Source organism: Mesoplodon bidens, assembly GCF_964165515.1.
Source record: "Mesoplodon bidens genome assembly, chromosome: 3".
Lineage (NCBI taxonomy): Eukaryota > Metazoa > Chordata > Mammalia > Artiodactyla > Ziphiidae > Mesoplodon > Mesoplodon bidens.
The window spans coordinates 91251778-91272798 of NC_138178.1; the positions used below are offsets into that span (position 1 = coordinate 91251778).

A 21021-nucleotide genomic window follows, 5' to 3' on the forward strand; every position below is an offset into this window, starting at 1 on the left:
TAGAACAATGCTGGGCACATAGGAAGCACTCAAAATTTGTTGAATAAACTAGCATTACAGTAAACAGTGCTAGTGTAAAAATTTCTGCCATTCTAGTTTAGCTTAGCTTAAAATGAATTCTAAATTTACTCAAATTTTATTGTTAAAATCTAACTATTTGCATCACATGAGTGTGATGTGTGTATATGTATCAGAATCAGCAAAATAGTAAAACAAGTTTAATTTTTAATTTATTAGAACCCAGTAAGTGATGGTTTTAAAAGCAGAGTTTCCATCAAATTAACACTTAATTCAGGGCAAAAATACATTTAAAAAACGTAAATCTTAAGGCAGAAGTAAAATGTTATAAAACCAGCATGTCTAATACAGACTGTAGAATGTCAGAATTTTAAGAGATTCACATAGTATTTTATAGCACTAAAATGTTAATACAGTTCAAAAATATTATCAATTGATCCAAGATTTCTCAGTTTATAAAATGTCTAGACTGCTAATTGAAGAAATTTTGCTGTGTAAGTATAGCTACCATATAACCAAGTGATTGTTTTTATGACAAAGGAACTAAGGCAGGAAATTTCATGGTTTTCATTTGTAAAGATTTTACAGTATTAAATATAAAGTATTACTAGGAATTTGTTTTAGATTCATCTTCCCACCCTAACTTCTGAAAGGTGTACATCAATTCCCTTTAACTCCACTTAAAAAAATTCTGTGAACTATCATACCTATTAATTATAGGCCTGACTCTACTCACAGCAAAACCATGAATAACTAACTTTGATATGGTAGAAAAAACAATTTTAATAAATCACTACATCTTTTCTGGGTTGCTAAATAATTTTAAACTGAAGTCTAAGAATTTTTGCACCTCCAATAATTGAACAACATTTTTTTTTTTTTTTAATCTCTGTAAGTTTGAATTTTGACTAGAACCTGAGTACAGGGGGGAAAAAAAAGCATCTCATATTCATGTGCAATTAACAGTAGCCCTTCTGAAACACAGTTAACAAGCTTAAATTTCTCATGATCAAAACCTTTTATTTGGGGGGAGGGCGATAAGATTTAAAAGTTCTTTCAATCAGAAAACAAGGATTAGCTAGCTTACACGTTCTACTGAAGAGGGTCAAAAAAGACAAATGCATTTAAAATAATTTTGTAAATCTAGCAAATATGAGGTTTATGGGTTCTTAACTAACATATTAAGTAAATACAAAGGTTCTTCATCTTTATTACAAACTTTTAAGCTATTTTAATAAAATGGCTGTAGATCTCACTGTACTTCTACTTATCTGTGCATTAATAAAAATCTGTTAAAATTGCTTATTTAATACTTCTGAAAAAGTCTAGTCAAATAAGATCACTAAAACTACCAGAGATGCTTTGAAATACTGATTGCAAATTCATTTCAAGGTTGATTTAGCCTCTTTCAGAATCTGGCATTTAAATCATTAATATCTTCACCAACTTTAACTCTGAAAATATAAAAATTTTAGCCAGTAATGGTTAAACAGTACTGGTATTACCTGAAAAAATAAAAATTGAAAATACATCATCAATCATGCATTTCACAATTTCATGAACTAAGTAAGGTATAACTCATAAATAGTTATGTCTTTGCAGGTTATCTCAGCTTCCATCAGGCCTCAGCTGAAAGCTTATCTGCCGAAACACATCATTACTCATGTAAAATAAAAAGAGTAGGGAAGTGATTTTGCACATTGCTGCCCAGTGCTTGGCTTCCAGGTTCCCCTCTCTTTCATGCAACTATTCTAGGTATGATTCCTTGAACAGCATGAGATGAGGGGTGGATAGAACAGAACACCTGTTGGGCTAACAAGCATGTATTAGTGTATAAAAAGTTTTCCAGTTGAATAATTGTTCTCTTTGTGGTTATGCTATGTGCAACATATAAACTGTACAATCATTTTTCCTGTTTGTCTATTTGTGGAAAGAATTAGGCTCAATAAAATGTAAAATATACATTAGTTTGCTTTAAATGCAAAGATTACAGTTTTGCTTACTTTGTTTTTGGCTCAACTGTAACATAACCCCAAAGTCTCTGCTTTAATAATACAATATGAAAAGTTCACATATGTACATGGGTACATTCTTTCATTTAAAATTTTCCTTAAATCTATCTCAATGTATCTTTACAACAAAAGTCAAAATCGACAAAGTAGAAATGATTCCATTTTACAGCACTTTAGGTTTTCTGAAGTTTTCCTTTACGGCTTAAAGGGCATCATTGAAACGTTGCTTTCCATAGTCTGCAGGATCCATTTGAAGTTCTTGTTCTTCATCATCTGTAAGGAAAATAATCAGGTATCAAGAATATTATTTTTAAAATCACTTACAGAAATCCAATCAAATAATCTCTCTCTCTTTTTTTTTTCCTTCAGCCTTAATGTAGTTTTCTACTTGTTATCTTACACCTTCTGTAAATGCTGTTCTGTTTCTTAGTTGCTTGGCAAATGAATGAAAAGTCTGTAACTGTTTTGGAAAATCACTTAATTTTAACAAATCTTTTGATGATAGAGAAAAAAAGAAGGGAAGGAAGAAAAGAGGAAAAGGTGGGGGGAGAGAGAGAAAGGAAAGAAGAAAGGAAGAAGGGAAAAGAAAAGAAAGAGGATGAAAGAAACAAGTAGAGCTAGATAGCAAAGCTTTAGGATTCCACAAGCACTGAGGAATTGATCCTTTTACGTAAATATATTATTTCTATATAGACGAAAGTTAGTCCTTTAAATTAAAGCTTTGGTAGAAATCATTCTTTATACATTTTCATGCCTTTAAAAACCAAACATTTTTTCTAATAGTAAAATTAATCCATAGTCATCAAGTAAAAATTAGAAAATAAAAGAAAAATAAAAGTTACTCATGATCCCCAAATTTAGCGTTTTAGTGAATTTCTTTGCTATTCTGCAAATAGCTTACCAGCAACTTCCTAAATGGAGTATGTTAAAAAACAACCTTTTCTTTACCGAAAAGAAAAAAACTATCACACAATATTATTAGACACTAACATCCTCAGAGTCGCTTTGAGTAGTTATACTAAATGACTCCATGTAGTGCTTCAGAGTTCGACTTATTTGGCTATTGACAGGTTTTTCTGGGTCCTTCTTGGCTATCACCTGTCACTTCACTACTCTCAGCTTAACTACCAACAACAATTCTTCTCTTCCTTTCTAATTTTATAGTTATTTCTATCTTCAAGTTTTGAAATAAGACTGCTCAGAGTATTAAAATTAGTATTTTAATTAGAGCTTAAGAGGCTCCCTTTTTAGTACATGGCTTTTAATGACATCTTTTGGCTCCTCCACAGCCTTAAAAATAACTTTTGTTACTTTCTGGTCCACAGTTACAATTACCCAATAGGTTAGTTTTTGATAGATTGAAGTACTACTATCATAACTGTCTGGGTATATATTTTAAAGAGGGGTTGGATTCCAAATTCATATGTATACTATAGCTATCTTCAATCTATTCTTTTAGGTTTGATAGGTTTTCCACTCTCAGCTTCTCTAGTATATTCTATGGTAACATTTTGTTCAAGAAAGATGCCATGTGGTGTATGTACTCTGTACGTGTATTTGTATGTACCATGTAGTGTATGTACTATGTATTAACTTTCCATAATGACGTGTTCTTATTTCTTCTTTACATTTAGTTATTAGAAATGCCAAACAAACCAACTTTCTCTCACCTTTCAATAACTTTCCTGTTAAATTTATAGAAATTCTCTTTTAGAATTACAGGCAATCATTCTTCATATTCTAGCAAATTGATCTCATATTTTTAACACTGTAATTCAATAGCAATGATAACCCCAAATCTGTTAGGTGCAAAGGCTGAAATTACATCCATAATCACATTTGTATTTCGAAAACATACTAATCATTCTCTTATCAAAGAACTCTTCATACTTTAAAAAATTATCTTGGTTTTAAAAAGGAAAATAATCACTGGTACCTCTCCAGAAAGCTCTCCTTAGGACCCATGTTATGGGACCTCACCATATGGCTATAAACACATCTTTTAGGGCTTTAGTAATTAAATGAACACAATCACCATGGAGCAGTGGGAAAAGCTACTATAAAAAGGAGAATTTCTAGAAATTTACAGGAAAGCTATTCAAAGGAAAAAATGATGTTACTTTTTGAGATTTTCAAATAAATAATTGTAAAGAGAAAACAAGATAACAGCAAAGGTCTAGGAACAGAAAAACAGAACCCTAGTCCTGGCTCAGGCACTTAACAAACATGATCTAGTTCCTAAATCTCTTTAGACTTCTAATTACCTTCTCGGTAGACTAGGGTAACAACTATTTTTCCAACTTCAAAGTAAATTAATGCATAGGAAGGCAGTCTTTACTTCCGAAGTCCTCTATAAATATAAGGAGGAGTTTGTTGGTTTTATTAATTTATACTCTTTAGCGAAGTTTTAATATGGTGCCTTCACATTGCTTTTTCATAATTTCATAGGACTTCTGATTGCCTTTTTCTTACATTGGGCTATCATTTACATTAACTAGAGTCCACTTTCAGTGTAGCTATTCTAACCAGAATTCAAGTTTCTACCAACAACCTCTTTGCATTTATCTGTGACAAAACTACCTAACCAAATCTGATATACAATAACAGCCACTAAATACAATTATATGGACTAATATTTTATTTCATTTTACAAAGAAGCAAAATCTGTAAATAACTCATCAACATAAAGTGACTATTAAATATAAAGATATTTATAATTTATCAAATAATTTCTAAATTCCCTCTTAAGTCAAGAAAGGACCACCTCCATAAAGCAAGCTCTACCAAGCAAGAATGCCTTGGGGAAATAAGGCAGTGAGCCTCCATTAAAATGTACAAATTAATCCACAGGCCAAAGTGCAATTGTCCTCTGAAGCAGGCAACCCAGGGAAAAAACTCTATACTTGCTTTTACTTTTTAAAAAATTATTTTATTCAACACTTACACAGTGATTACAGTGTGAAAGATCCTGTTCTAAGTGCTGAATAAATATTTAAATCATATAATCCACATAACAATTGTTGAGTTAGGTAACTATATTTATCCCTATTTTACAGATGAGGATTTCAAGGCTAGAGGTATAGGTAATTCAAAAGGTCACAGAGCTAGTAAGTGGTGGAGCTAGGATTAAAATCTAGGCAGTCTGGCTCCAGAATCCAGGCACTTAGGTACTATGCTAAACTTCCTTCCATAGGTATACTTAGTAATGTGCATTTCATATTCTATTAAACAAACTTGGAACTTCTATGGAATTAAAGATAAGAGTAAAGGGAATTTGTAAACATCCATATCCTTTTTATAATAAAGAATGAATTAAAAGATATATCTATCAGATGTGTAGTGTTTCCAGAGTTAATCTTTTAGTTAACCTTTTCATTGGATCACTAACAGAAGTCAGGGAAAAAATGTTTACACCAATGTAAATAAAATAATGTTTCTTTTAGGATGCTTCAGGAAACCAGGAATTAAAAATCAAAATAAACCAGTATTGTAAACACAGGAAAAACAGGCTTCACTTAATTCTACAGAAAACACTCTGCAGGCAGTACTGACCCAAATGATCAATATGCACAAACAGGCATCAGAGATGAAGCTGGAATTCTTTAGCTCCCTATTGGCACAGATGCTGTCAAAGCCTCCATTTCATAATCCAGAATTTCGGAGACCAAAGTCAGTGTCTTTAGCTGAAGCTAGAACCTCAGTCCTGCTGCTGGAATGTCTAATACTAGGGACCCAACAGCTTGAGAAAAAACAAAACAAAACAAAAAAACACAACTGCTTCTAATACCAGGGAGAGCAGAGCAGAGCCCCTACTGGTAGAAACATTAAAGTGCTTCTGAAGTGCATGCTTCAATTTTTGAAATCTCTGGCTGCAGAGTTTCAATGGGAGCATAAATTTCCACTTCTCTTTCTAGGGTTTGGGGGAAGGTATTATTTTAGGCATGCTGAAATATAAAACACATTTGTCCCTAATACTTGTGTTACAGTGAATCCACTATGAATGTGACCACAAAATTTTAGAACTAAGAAGGATCATCTATGTATTCTAGTTCAACACCCTTACATTACAGATGAAGAAATGGTGGCCCAGAGAGTATAAGTGACTAGAAAAGCAATACACAGCTGGTCTCCTAATTTTAAGGCTAATGGTTTTTTCCACTCTACTGCCTGCTTTCGCTGCAAGTGCAAACTGACCTAGGAACCCAACCATTATTTTTACACTGAAGCTATGAAGAAATGCTTTTAAATACTCTAACTTAATAATAAACATTTGGAATACATATTGTTGATAAACTAGGGAAGAACCACAATTCTCCCGCTCCACTTTTTAGACAGTTAATACTATACCTAAAGAATATCTGAAAACATGTTTAAAATTATTTGGTATTAAATATCCAAGTCTCCAGTATTCCTTTTTAGTCAGTTCACCCAAACTTCTCTCTCTGTATTTGCTGGAGCAGATGTTCTTACATCTTTCTGTTCTCTATGATAAAGGAGTCCCTTGGTAGCTGCACTATCCTTCTGCTGCTATCATCTAGTGAACATCAAAATGGGATAAAAGAATGTTAAATGGCAACCTCCAGCTCAAGCAAGATTCACTTGCAAATGAGGAAACACCCAAATTTAACCATCCCCTCCCTACTTCATTGAGAATATCATCTTAGGTCATTTCCTTATATTCCTTAGAATCAATCGATTTATTCTCTTGTGAAAGGAAAAGGAGGGGTTGCATGAGGGTACTGGGGACCTAAAGTAGAAAGTGGCAATGAGAACTAGGGGTGGGAGAGGGAGAAGAGCATAGGAAAGAGAGAGAGAAGGCACTGAAGATAAATGTATCTATTATGGATAAAAATCATAAAAACATCAAACGAGAATTTTGTGATAAAAGTCATCAACATTAAGATAGTCAAAATATAAGAAATAATTTTCAATATCACTGAAATTAATTGTTCTAATAAAAACCTCAAAATTATACAATGAGATGATAGAAGCTTCTATGAAAGAAAAACAGAGAATGTTTAAAGTGTAAACCAAGCAAGATTATAAGACCAGAAGTTAATGGGTTATTAACCTAGTCACAGTTGTAAGAATAAAAACTCAATGAGAAAGGCATAAAATGTTCAGTTAACAGTATTTATAGAGGGTCCTAGGTACGCTAAGGACTACTGCGGGGGTGGGGGATGAATATGAAGGCAGAAAAGGATACAAACAAAATAGAAGACAAAGTAAATGAAAATTCCTGCCCTCCAAGAGCTTACAATCTAATTGGTGATACGATATGCATGCATGAAAAAGCCTTAAAACTAAGTTATAAGTAATTGCAAATAAATATAATCCAAACAAATTACAAAAGCAATGAGAAAGAAATGGTAAGATTTATGAAAAATGGATGAGATCGTAGAAAAATGGATGAGCACAATATTTTCATTGATACCAAAAAGTGTTTGAAATTTCTCATTAACATCCGTATATAACTCCTAGCATTTATTAATCTCTTTCTAATCCAATAACCATTCTTCCCAAACTAGAATGTACTAACAAAATAATGCCTGGGTGGAAGTCAGAGTCTCTAGTTTTCCTTTTCCTATTAACTATGTAGTATTCTAGGAGAACTATATTTTCTTCTGAGTTTTACAGAAACAATTCTTGTCAGGAACCTAAATAAAATTTAATTACTTTAAAAAGAGTTAAGGAAGAAATCAAGACAGGTTACATTGAAAAATATTTCATGCAACATATTATAAAATTGAATACTTCACACATTAAGTTCATAATCAATTTTTATAGAAAAGAGAAAAAGCTCCATAAATGCTACTAAATGATATAAGCAGGCAGAAAACAGGCCTAAGAACTTGCAATAAAGTAACATACTCTGATATGCATGCGTGGGTAGGGGTGCATGCAAACAAGGAGATTCTGAACTTTCACTAAGTTAAAAGTTCAGAAGGAACACAGTTAACAAGGAAAATATGTTGAATCTGTGTATTAAACACAAAACAGACAAATCTTCACAAACTGATTGTTTAGTATAAATTTTAAGCCTCTCAGAACAAATTTCAAAAACAGCCTTCCTATGCTGAATCATTAGTGAAATAATCTTGTTTTCAGTGTGGACGAGACCATTCCCTTTGTGGCTGTCTGGTTAATATCTGTACTTAGAATGATGAAATGCTTTCAGATGAGAAATTGGAAAATATTTTTTTCTGGGAGTATTTGCCTTAGGTAAAGTCTAGAGCCATTTTAAACAATTTAATTCTAAAATTTCTGAACAGTCTGAGTTTCAGATTGTAACTATAAACACTAATACATATCACGTAATAACTAAAAATGAAAAAAATTAAAATGATTTATTTAAAGGTCTACAAATACCACTATCATAAAATTGTTTTCAAAATAAAATTGAAAAACTGCACAGAACCTCTCTGTATTAAGACTGTACTGCTATTAAGTGGGGAAAATTCTACACAAATTCAACCAAAAAACTTAGAGGTGGGTTTCACGGTCACAGCATGGAGGCCAGGCCCACGCTCACCTTGGACGTCTTCCTCTCCACCATCACCATCTTCTTCCTCATTGTAAGCCAGCTCAGCCTGCTTGTCTGCCTCATACTCACCTACGTTACCATCATCCCCATTATAATCCGCCAGTTTAGAGCCATGCTGCGGATCAACAGGGGATTCATTCTCATCAAAGAATCGGCCTGTGAAGTAGGTAGAGGATTAATTCAAGAGTGAAGAGAGAAGAAAAGAAGGGACCTATACTGGAGGTAGACCAGAAAGTAGACAAGTGAAACCTGGCAATTTTCAGGACACTGGTTATAAAAAAAAGATACACTTTCTGAAGGTTATCCAAGATAAAAGGAAATAAGAATGAAGATTGAAAATAATTTTATTTAAGAATTTCTCTTTTGTGTTAATTCCAGTACTTGCTGCTTAAGGTTTGAATGTTTTCTTAAAGAAAAGGGCACGGGCTTCCCTGGTGGCGCAGTGGTTGAGAGTCTGCCTGCCGATGCAGAGGACACGGGTTCGTGCCCCGGTCCGGGAAGATCCCACATGCCGCGGAGCGGTGAGGCCCGTGAGCCATGGCCGCTGAGCCTGCGCGTCCGGAGCCTGTGCTCTGCAACGGGAGAGGCCACAACAGTGAGAGGCCCGCGTACCGCAAAAAAGAAAGAAAGAAAAGGGCACAATTTTCAGAATTGTTTTCCTAATAACCAACAACTTCTCTGATAGAAGTATACAAATACTTCTGATAGAAGTATTTGTCTAATTTAACACTTCAGGAGAAGAATAAATAATTTTATTACTAGATACTTGAAATCTGTAGTTGTTTTCTGCTTTGTGAAATATAACTTTCCACGAATAATTCTGATAACTTTTCTTATCAGAATAAATGAGTGCCGTGTAGGCTAGTTTCTTCTTGGAAAATAAGACAAACTAACACACTGGAGGGCTATTTTAAGTTTCTTCACTAACAGTGATTCACTATAGTCATGGATTTCCAAGGAGGGATAGCAAAGAGAGTAAACTATCAGAATCCCTAGTGGTATGTGTTTTGAAAAACATCCCGAAGTAATTCTGATTTATTCTTTCTCATTTCCTGAACCATATTTCTAAAAGTCAATGACAGAGGAAGCTTAAGAAAGTTGACCGACATGAGGCTGTTATATTATACACATTCATAGCAATTAGAAATCAAGAAGAGCAACAGACATAACACCTACTGTAGAAAGCTATTCAACAGTATTCAACAAATGGACATTGAAAATAAAAATGCTAGGCAAACTAAGGTGTGACTCACAGCACAAGTTAAACTCTACTTTGACACTGAAGTGGCAAAAAAGTAAATTTTAGTAAATCCCTAAAATATGAATAACATTAACTTACTGATGATGTAAGAATTTAAGACTTTTTTAGAAATTATAAACACTTTCTATGATAGGTTTAAAAAATTTCAAATTATATTTTTAAAATTCACATTGCAGGGCCTCCCTGGTGGCGCAGTGGTTGAGAGTCCGCCTGCCGATGCAGGGGATACGGGTTCGTGCCCCGGTCTGGGAGGATCCCATATGCCGCGGAGCGGCTGGGCCCGTGAGCCATGGCCGCTGGGCCTGCGCATCCGGAGCCTGTGCTCCGCAACGGGAGAGGCCACAACAGTGAGAGGCCCGCATACCGCAAAAAGAAAAAAAAAAAAAAAAAATTCACATTGCAATGAGACAAACTTCCTCTGCTTCAAAAGAAAAGTTAAGTACAAAGAGAAAGAATTATGGAGGTATTGGTCAATTCTACAGATGGCTCACCACATCATCAGGCCAATATATTTCTAACTGCTGTGTAAAGAGTCACTCAGGAAATATCAAAATACATAAACAGCTTATACAACTCAATATCAAAAACACAAACAACCTGATTAAAAAATGGGCTGAATAAACATTTTTCCAAAGAAGACATACAGATGGCCAACAGGCACATGAAAAGATGCTCAACAACGCTAATTATTAGAGAAATGCAAATCAAAACCACAATGAGGTATTACCTCACACCGATCAGAATGGCTATCATCAAAAAGTCTATAAATAATAAATGCTGGAAAGGATGTGGAGAAAAGGGAATTGTTGTGCACTGTTGGTGGGAAAGTAAATTGGTGCAGCCACTGTGGAAAACAGCATGGAAGTTCCTTAAAAAACTAAAAATAGGGCTTCCCTGGTGGCTCAGTGGTTAAGAATCCACATGCCAATGCAGGGGACACGGGTTCGAGCCCTGGTCTGGGAAGATCCCACATGCCACGGAGCAACTAAGCCCATGCGCCACAACTACTGAGCCTGCACTCTAGAGCCCGCGAGCCACAACTACTGAGCCAGCATGCTGCAACTACTGAAGCCCACATGCCTAGAGCCCACGCTCCGCAACAAGAGAAGCCACAATAAGAAGCCTGTGCACCACAATGAAGAGTAGCCCCCACTCACCACAACTAGAGAAAGCCTGTGCACAGCCAATGAAGACCCAACACAGCCAAAAATAAATAAAGTTAATTAATTAATTTAAAAACCTAAAAACTAAAAATGGGGCTTCCCTGGTGGCACAGTAGTTAAGAATCTGCCTGCCAATGCAGGGGACACGGTTCAAGCCCTGGTCCTGGAAGATCCCACATGCTGTGGAGCAACTAAGCCTGTGCACCACAACTACTGAGCCTGCTATCTAGATCCCACAAGCCACAACTACTGAGCCCGCATGCCACAACTACTGAAGCCTGTGCACCTAGAGCCCATGCTCTGCAACAAGAGAAGCCACCGCAATGAGAAGCCTGCTCACTGCAACAAAGAGTAGCCCCCACTCACCGCAACTAGAGAGAGCCCACGCACAGCAACGAAGACCCAAGGCAGCCTAAAATAAATTTAAAAAATAAAACAAAACAAAAAAACCCCTAAAAATAGGGACTTCCCTGGCAGTCCAGTGGTTAAGATTCTGCACTCCCAATGCAGGGGGCACATGTTTGATCCCTGGTCGGGGAACTAAGATCCCACATTTGGCACCGTGTGGCCTAAAAAAAACAAACTACTATATAATCCAGCAATTTCAGTCTTGGGTATATATCTGAAGAAAATGCAAACACTAATTCAAAAAGATACATGTACCCCACAATGTTCATAGCAGTATTATTTACAATAGCCAAGATACGGAAGCAATCTAAGTGTCCATCAATAGATGAATGGATAAAGAAGATGTGGTATATATATACAATGGAATACTACTTAACCATAAAAAAGAATGAAAATTTTGCCATTTGCAACAACATGGATGGACAGGGAGGGTATTATACTTAGTGAAATAAGTCAGACAGAGAAAGATACATACTGTATGTTATCACTTATATGTGGAATCTAAAAAATAAAACAAACTAATGAATATAACAGAAACAGACTTGCAGATACAAAGAACAAACTAGCAACAACGAAGACCCAACACAGCCAAAAAAAACAAACTAGTGGTTACCAGTGGGGAGAGAAAAGCGGGGAGGTGCAAGATAGGGGTAGGGGATTAAGAAGTACAAAGTACTATATATAGAATAAAAAAGCTATAAGGATATATTGTCCAACACCGGGAATAGAGCCAACATTTTATAATAATGTTAAATGGAGCATAATCTATAAAATTTTTGAATCATCATGTTGTACACCTGAATATAATGTAATATTGTAAATCAGCTATACCACAATAAAAAAATTAGTCAATCAGGAAAATAGTTAAAGAACAAATCATACTCACATAGGTATTTTTTTTGGTGGGGGGGCAATTTACAACAGGAGACTGAAGTAAATGGGGATAATAAAAAAGAGCATAAAGTCATCTTAAATCTATTCTAGAATAGAGTTGCGTATGTACAATAAATAAATGGAAAAGTTGATAAAACAGAGTAAGAGAAAAGAAATGGATATACAAGAGTTAAGAAGGAATAAGAGTAAGAATAGAAGAATGGGTAAGCTATTTGTGAGAAAGACTCTGTCTTCTAATGATAGTAATACAAAACAAAACATTTTGGTGTCTTTTATTATTATGTTTCTCTAATGATAAAATAAATGATGCCAAGGTAAGAGAGAAAAAAGGGAGATTTATAGAAATCTATATTTTCTTTTTTTAATATGCAATATTATGGACAAAATACCTGGAGCAGTTAAATCATCTTTATGCAATGTGAAATTGCTGTTTTAAATATATAAACATTTTGATACGGTAGTTATTAGTGAGTTTCTCAAGGTACACTATTTCCTCCAAGAAAATATTTTCATTTTTTATGAGAATTATGAAATATAGAAGACCAAAAAACTAGTCTAAAAAGTTATTGCAAAATATAGTTAATATAACCAATATTATAAGACATAGTATATTAATCAAAGAAATGGTCAACTTGTACCTATTATAATATTCCAACAGAACAATTTACAAAGTTTCTTCTCTTTTTTTTTAAAGGTGTTTGGTGTTCTGACTAGCCTGAATTCAGTCATAAAATTTCCATACTACAATTACAGTGACCTACAGAGATAATAAGAAAATCACTAACAAGAATGGATGACCACAATAATAATTCATACAGTACAATAGATAACAAGAGACAATAAAACAGAGCCAACTACATAAAACTGCCAGTCAAGTTAGGGATATCAAACTTCATAGTAGACAGTGAATGAATATGACTATATAAATAAAATGCATGATGCCGATCAATATAACAGACTGCTAAATTATATAATTATTAGGCATCATATTTGCAAAAAATTATACAAGGGAGAAATCAGTGTGGGTTAGAGCTAGAAAGGAAGGTTTCAAAAAAGAGGCAATCAGGTTTCTATAGTGTAGTGGTTATCATGTTTGCCTCACAAAAGAGGGGCAAATATATTGGACCATGACAGAGAGAAGGAAAGGAGCATTCAAATAAGAATGAAGATGGAGTATTCAGGAGACAGTAAAGAGATTAATTTGATTGGATTTATATTAGAAAGCAGAAAGATGAAGTTTGAAAGATGAAGTTTGAATTGGGAATAATTATGGAAGACCTTTAAAGTCAGAGATTTTAAAAGGCTTCCTATATCTACTTCACAAGGTCATTGTACATTGCAAAGAAAGGCTTGTCTTCAGGACTGGTCCTTGGCTTGATTGTGGGATATAACTTCTGAGCCCTTGAGCCATGCTTACCAGTTTGATTGGACAAAATTTATCCTAATGAAGTGATTCATGGTGAATACTTGTTTTTGCTAGGTGGAGGCAGGCAGGTCTAGAGTCTGAATAGCTGACCTCACGTGGGCACTACATGACTACATGAGGATACTACATGAATGACCCCCAATAAAAACCCTGGACACCAAGGATCACATGAGCTTCCCTGGTTGGCAACACTTCACATGTGTTTTGTCACACTTCTTTGCTGGAGACTGGAAGGAGACACCTGGAAGCTTACATCTGCTTTTTCCTGGACCTTGCTCCATGAGCCTTTCCATTTACCAAGTTCAATCTCTGTCCTTCTGCTGTACTAAACTATAACTGTGAGTATTATAACTCCTCTGGGTCCTGTGAACTCTTTTATTGAATCATCAAGCCTCAGGGTAGTCTTGGGGGACTCCGAACACAGCATCTTTTTTTTTTTTTTTTTCAGCTCAAAATAACCTGTTTTATCCTTTTAAAGTTTTTGGCAGGAATTCTAATTTGTTTGACATTGTCTCCTTTGTCTTTTTTTTTATTAGTTTCTGCTTTATAACAAAGTGAATCAGTCATACATATACATCTGTTCCCACATCCCTTCCCTCATGCATCTCCCTCCCTCCCACCCTCCCCATCCCACCCCTCCAGGCGGTCACAAAGCACCGAGCTGATCTCCCTGTGCTCTGCGGCTGCTTCCCACTATCTATCTACCTTACGTTTGGTAGTGTATATATGTCCATGCCTCTCTTTCCCTTTGTCACAGCTTACCCTTCCCCCTCCCCATATCCTCAAGTCCATTCTCAAGTAGGTCTGTGTCTTTATTCCCGTTTTACGCCTAGGTTCTTCATGACATTTTTTTTTAATTCCGTATATATGTGTTAGCATACGGTATTTGTCTTTCTCTTTCTGACTTACTTCACTCTGTATGACAGACTCTAGGTCTATCCACCTCATTACAAATAGCTCAGTTTCGTTTCTTTTTTTGGCTGAGTAATATTCCATTGTATATATGTGCCACATCTTCTTTATCCATTCATCCGATGATGGACACTTAGGTTGTTTCCAGCTCCGGGCTATTGTGAATAGAGCTGCAATGAACATTTTGGTACATGTCTCTTTTGGAATTATGGTTTTCTCAGGGTATATGCCTAGTAGTGGGATTGCTGGGTCATATGGTAGTTCTATTTTTAGTTTTTTAAGGAACCTCCATACTGTTCTCCATAGTGGCTGTACCAATTCACATTCCCACCAGCAGTGCAAGAGTGTTCCCTTTTCTCCACACCCTCTCCAGCATTTATTGTTTCTAGATTTCTTGATGATGGCCATTCTGACTGGTGTGAGATGATATCTCATTGTAGTTTTGATTTGCATTTCTCTAATGATTAATGATGTTGAGCATTCTTTCATGTGTTTGTTGGCAGTCTGTATATCTTCTTTGGAGAAATGCCTATTTAAGTCTTCTGCCCATTTTTGGATTGGGTTGTTTGTTTCTTTGCTATTCAGCTGCATGAGCTGTTTATAAATTTTGGAGATTAATCCTTTGTCAGTTGCTTCATTTGCAAATATTTTCTCCCATTCTGAGGGTTGTCTTTTGGTCTTGTTTATGGTTTCCTTTGCTGTGCAAAAGCTTTGAAGTTTCATTAGGTCCCATTTGTTTATCTTTGTTTTTATTTCCATTTCTCTAGGAGGTGGGTCCAAAAGGATCTGGTGTGATTTATGTCATAGAGTGTTCTACCTATGTTTTCCTCTAAGAGTTTGATAGTTTCTGGCCTTACATTTAAGTCCTTAATCCATTTTGAGCTTATTTTTGTGTATGGTGTTAGGGAATGATCTAATCTCAAACTTTTACATGTCCCTGTCCAGTTTTGCCAGCACCACTTATTGAAGAGGCTGTCCTTTCTCCACTGTACATTCCTGCCTCCTTTATCAAAGATAAGTTGGCCATATGTGCGTGGGTTTATCTCTGGGCTTTCTATCCTGATCCACTGATCTATCTTTCTGTTTTTATGCCAGTACCACACTGTCTTGATTACTGTAGCTTTGTAGTATAGTCTGAAGTCAGGGAGCCTGATTCCTCCAGCTCCGTTTTTTGTTCTCAAGATTGCTTTGGCTATTCGGGGCCTTTTGTGTTTCCAAACAAATTTTGAAATTTTTTGTTCTAGTTCTGTGAAAAATGCCAGTGGTAGTTTGATAGGGATTGCATTGAATCTGTAGATTGCTTTCGGTAGTAGAGTCATTTTCACAATATTGATTCTTCCAATCCAGGAGCATGGTATATCTCTCCATCTATTTGTATCATCTTTAATTTCTTTCATCAGTGTCTTATAATTTTCTGCATACAGGTCTTTGGTCTCCTTAGGTAGGTTTATTCCTAGATATTTTATTCTTTTTGTTGCGATGGTAAATGGGAGTGTTTTCTTGATTTCATTTTCAGATTTTTCATCCTTAGTGTACAGGAATGCCAGAGATTTCTGTACATTAATTTTGTATCCTGCTACTTTACCAAATTCATTGATTAGCTCTAGTAGTTTTTCGGTAGCATCTTTAGGATTCTCTATGTATAGTATCATGTCATCTGCAAACAGTGACAGCTTTACTTCTTCTTTTCCAATTTGGATTCCTTTTATTTCCTTTTCTTCTCTGATTGCTGTGGCTAAAACTTCCAAAACTATGTTGAATAAGAGTGGTGAGAGTGGGCAGCCTTGTCTTGTTCCTGATCTTAGTGGAAATGGTTTCAGTTTTTCACCATTGAGGACAATGTTGGCTGTGGGTTTGTCATATATGGCCTTTATTATGTTGAGGAAAGATCCCTCTATGCCTACTTTCTGCAGGGTTTTTATCATAAATGGGTGTTGAATTTTGTCGAAAGCTTTCTCTGCATCTATTGAGATAATCATACGGTTTTTCTCCTTCAACTTGTTAATATGGTGTATCACATTGATTGATTTGCGTATATTGAAGAATCCTTGCATTCCTGGAATAAACCCCACTTGATCATGGTGTATGATCCTTTTAATGTGCTCTTGGATTCTGTTTGCTAGTATTTTGTTGAGGATTTTTGCATCTATGTTCATCAGTGATATTGGCCTGTAGTTTTCTTTCTTTGTGACATCCTTGTCTGGTTTTGGTATCAAGGTGATGGTGGCCTCGTAGAATGAGTTTGGGAGTGTTCCTTCCTCTGATATTGTTTGGAAGAGTTTGAGAAGGATGGGTGTTAGCTCTTCTCTAAATGTTTGATAGAATTCGCCTGTGAAGCCATCTGGTCCTGGGCTTTTGTTTGATGGAAGATTTTTAATCACAGTTTCAATTTCAGTGCTTGTGATTGGTCTATTCATATTTTCTATTTCTTTCTGAGTCAGTCTTGGCACGTTGCGAACACAGCATCTTAATATATCTGTTCTGCAACTTGCTTTATTCCCTCCACATTATGCTTTTGAGATTTATCCACGTTGATGAATGTAGCTTTATTCATTTATTTTAACTCCAATGTGATCCCACTGTATGTCTGGTACATACACCTTGATATTATCATACTGATGATTATTTGTTTTCAATTTTCAATGTAATAAACAATAAATATTCTTGTACATGCCTCCTTATATATAAGAACGCTTGTAGGTAACATTAGGTGCTAAATTGCATGGTATGTACATCTTCTCACTCTTATGATCGATCTTTTGATTAACAAAAGTTCTTAATTTTAATAAAGCCCAATTTATCATCTTTTTCATTTATGGTTAGCTTTTTGGGGGGCTTATCTGGTTTTAGAAATCTTTGCCTACTCCACATCATGAATATATTCTCCTGTTTTCCTCCAGAAGTTTCATTAGCTTAAAATTTTAAATCTGCAATCTATCTTGAATTTAATTCTGTATATTGTGTGAGATAGGGGAGCCAAGGTTATTATTTTTCCATTTGGCTATCCAACTGACCCAGTACTATTTATTGAAAAGACTATCCTTCCCCCCATTGCATTGCAGTATCAACTCTGTCATAAATCAAGTGACCATATATATGTAGTCAGTTCCCGTATTCTCTGTTCTGTTCCACTGGTCCATTTGTCCGTTCCTGTGCAAATACCACACTGTCTGAATTACTTTATCAATAACAGTTTTTATAGTAAGTCTTGATATCTGGTAGTGGACATCAATAAGTTTTTTTCTCCTTATAGATTGTCTTGGCTATTCTTAGCAAGACATATATAAGTATAGCTGACTCACTTTGCTGTATACCTGAAAGTAACACAACATTGTAAATCAACTATATGTCAAGTAAAAAAAGTTACCTGCAAAAAGCTAAAAAAAAGTTTCTTTTTAAAAATTTCTTTTTATATGTTTACTGCTGACATATAGAAATGCAATTTTTATATTAATCCTATATCTAATAACTTTGCTAAATATATTTAATAGTTTGTAAATTGGTTTTGAATTTTCTACATAAAAATCATCTTAATATCAGTTTTGTCAGTTTTATTTATTCCTTTCTAATCTCTACACTGTTTATTTTCTTTTCTTATACTTTATGTCATTGACTAGGACCTACAGTGAAAAGCTGAATGAAAGTGATGATAATGGTTATCCTAGTCGTCTTCTGGATTTCAGGGGAAAGTTTTTTCTTTTTTTTAAAGTATCAGTTGTCTTCCAGTGATCTGACTCTTACTTACTTAATTTATTTATTTATTTATTTATGGCTGTGTTGGGTCTTCGTTTCTGTGTGAGGGCTTTCTCTAGTTGCAGCAAGTGGGGGCCACTCTTCATCGCGGTGCACGGGCCTCTATCGCGGCCTCTCTTGTTGCGGAGCACAGGTTCCAGACACGCAGGCTCAGTAGTTGTGGCTCATGGGCCTAGCTGCTCCGTGGCAGGTGGGATCTTCCCAGACCAGGGCTTGAACCCGTGTCGCCTGCATTGGCAGGCAGATTCTCAACCACTGTGCCACGAGGGAAGCCCCTTAGGGGAAAGTTTTTGATAGTTCACCATTAAGTATGATGCTTGTGATAGGATCTTGGCAGATACTCTTTATCAGATTAAGAAAATTACCTTCTAATCCTAGCTTGCTTAGAGTTTGTTGTTTTTAAGGAATATATGTTGAATTTCCTCAAATGCTTTCTTTGCACGTATTGAGATGATTATTTGATTTTTCTCATATTTGGTGAATGTGGTAAATTACATAGACTGCTTTTCAAATATTAAATAACCTTGCATTTTGAGAATAAATCCAACATGGGCATTATGTATATAATTTTTATCTACCTTTGGACTTGATTTACTAACACTTTTAAAAGATTCTTTATATCTATGTCAATAAGAGGGACTGTCGTATAATTTTCTTTTTTCATAGCATCCTTAGTTTTGCTATCCAACTTATGGCTAGCTTCATAAAATAAGTTGGGAAGTGTGTCCACCTTTTCAGTTCTCTGAAAGAGTTCTTGCTAGATTGGCTGCATTTCTTCCTTAAATGTTTGGAAGAATTCACCAGTGAAACCATATGGGCATGAAAATTTCATTAAGGGAAAGTTTTAAGTTACAGATTCAATATATATATATTTTTTTGCGGTATGTGGGCCTATCACTGTTGTGGCCTCTCCCATTGCGGAGCACAGGCTCTGGACGCACAGGCTCAGCGGCCATGGCTCACGGGCCTAGCCACTCCGCAGCATGTGGGATCTTCCTTGACCGGGGCACGAACCCGTGTCCCCTGCATTGGCAGGCAGACTCTCAACCACTGTGCCACCAGGGAAGCCCATCAATATTTTAAATAGACATGGGGCTATTCAGATTTTCCTTACCTTCTTGAGCTAGTTTTGTATACAGGTGTTCTTCTAGGATATTGTCCATTTCTTCTAAATTTTCAAATGTTTCATTTTCAATTAGTGTTTCAAACACTAATTCATAATACCTCACTAAATATCTTCTAATATTGTTATTTGTAGGCTCTATATTGATGCTCTCTTTTTCATTCCTGGTATTGTGAATTTGTGCTGTCTCTTTCGTCTTGATCTGTGCTAGGGGTCTTATTTTCACTAGTCTTTTCAAAGAACCAGTTTTTGGTTTTGTTGATTTAATTATCAATTTTATACAGTGATCCTGAGTTTAGTAATCTAGCTAAACTTTCTTATTATTTAAAGCAGCATCTCTTTTGGGATGTGGTGAGACTTTTGATTACCTACTCAACTTATTTAATAGTTATTGGTTTACTAAAATTTTCAAACCTTCTTGAGCTAATTTTTGTAATTAATTTTCCAGAAAACTATTCATTTGATCTAAGTTTTCAAATTTATTGTCCAAGTTTTTAGAATATTATTTATTTTATCTCTTCTATTTTTTTTCATTAATATTACTAGGGGTATGTTTATCTTAAGTTTTTTGTGGTTTTCTTTTTTTGCTCCTAATTATTTTTCATTTTCCATTTCATTTATAACTGCTCTTGTCTTTTATTTTTTCCTCCCTTCTACATTCTTTAGGTTTCCTTTGTGATTTTTTTGCTCCCTCTTTCTCTGAGCTAGATTTGCTTAGTTTCTAACCCCAACTTAGCTACTTACTAGCTAAGTAGTCTTGAAAGTGTTATGAAACTTCTTTGTGGGACTTCCTTGGTGGTCCAGTGGTTAGGACTCTGCACTTCCACTGCAGGGGGCACGGGTTTGATCCTTGGTCAGGGAACTTAGTACCACCATCATTATAACAGTAGAAGTACACTTACTACCACCACTACTACTATTCCTACTACTGTTTTGGGGTTGAATTCAACTCATTTAATTTTTAGTTTTTTTTCCTTAATGCTTTTGAGGCCATAAATTTAGCTGTAAATACTATTTCAGATGTATCCCTCACATTTTGATATGGGTGGTACTTATATTATTGTATCATTCAGTTCTGTAAAATTTGAAATGCCCACTACAAATCCCCCCAAAATAGAGTTGAGGATTGACTCTTTATAGTTTATAATACATGAGTTTTAAAATAATATTCATGATATAAATTGTGTGACATTTATTAAGACTCCCTATGACCTAGTATCTAGGCAACTCTGTAATTATTCCATGAGTACTTGAAAAATGTTTTTCTCTTCATTAAGCAATGGGATCTGTATACATTTATATATATTTGAATAAACGATAGTTTTTCCTTCAAAATTTCTATAGTCTTGGTGATCTATAAGTTTTGAAAGAAGTATATTAAAACATTTCCCATTAATTATGTAGTCATCAATTACTCCTTGAAATTGCATCAGCTTTTTGTCTTCCTATTTCCCAGCTATGTATTTAGATGAGGATTCCCTCTTTTTAGGAGATTGTTCCTCTTGTT

The 21021-nt window shown here is 35.2% G+C and overlaps 1 protein-coding gene across 2 annotated transcripts in view; it reads right to left on the reverse strand.

Moving 5' to 3' along the window:
• Nucleotides 1-208: 208 nt before the first annotated feature.
• GOLM2 (golgi membrane protein 2) overlaps nucleotides 209-21021 on the reverse strand; it is a 115008-nt gene continuing 94195 nt past the window's right edge. The window contains exons 9-10 of one of the 2 annotated variants that reach the window (XM_081227098.1): nucleotides 8563-8730; nucleotides 209-2303 (exon numbers count right to left, since the gene is read on the reverse strand). In XM_081227098.1, the coding sequence (XP_081083224.1) occupies nucleotides 2233-2303; nucleotides 8563-8730 (239 nt within the window). In that variant the 3' untranslated portion in view covers nucleotides 209-2232. The remainder of the gene's footprint in view (nucleotides 2304-8562; nucleotides 8731-21021) is intronic. The other variant, XM_081227099.1, reaches the window with a different exon arrangement.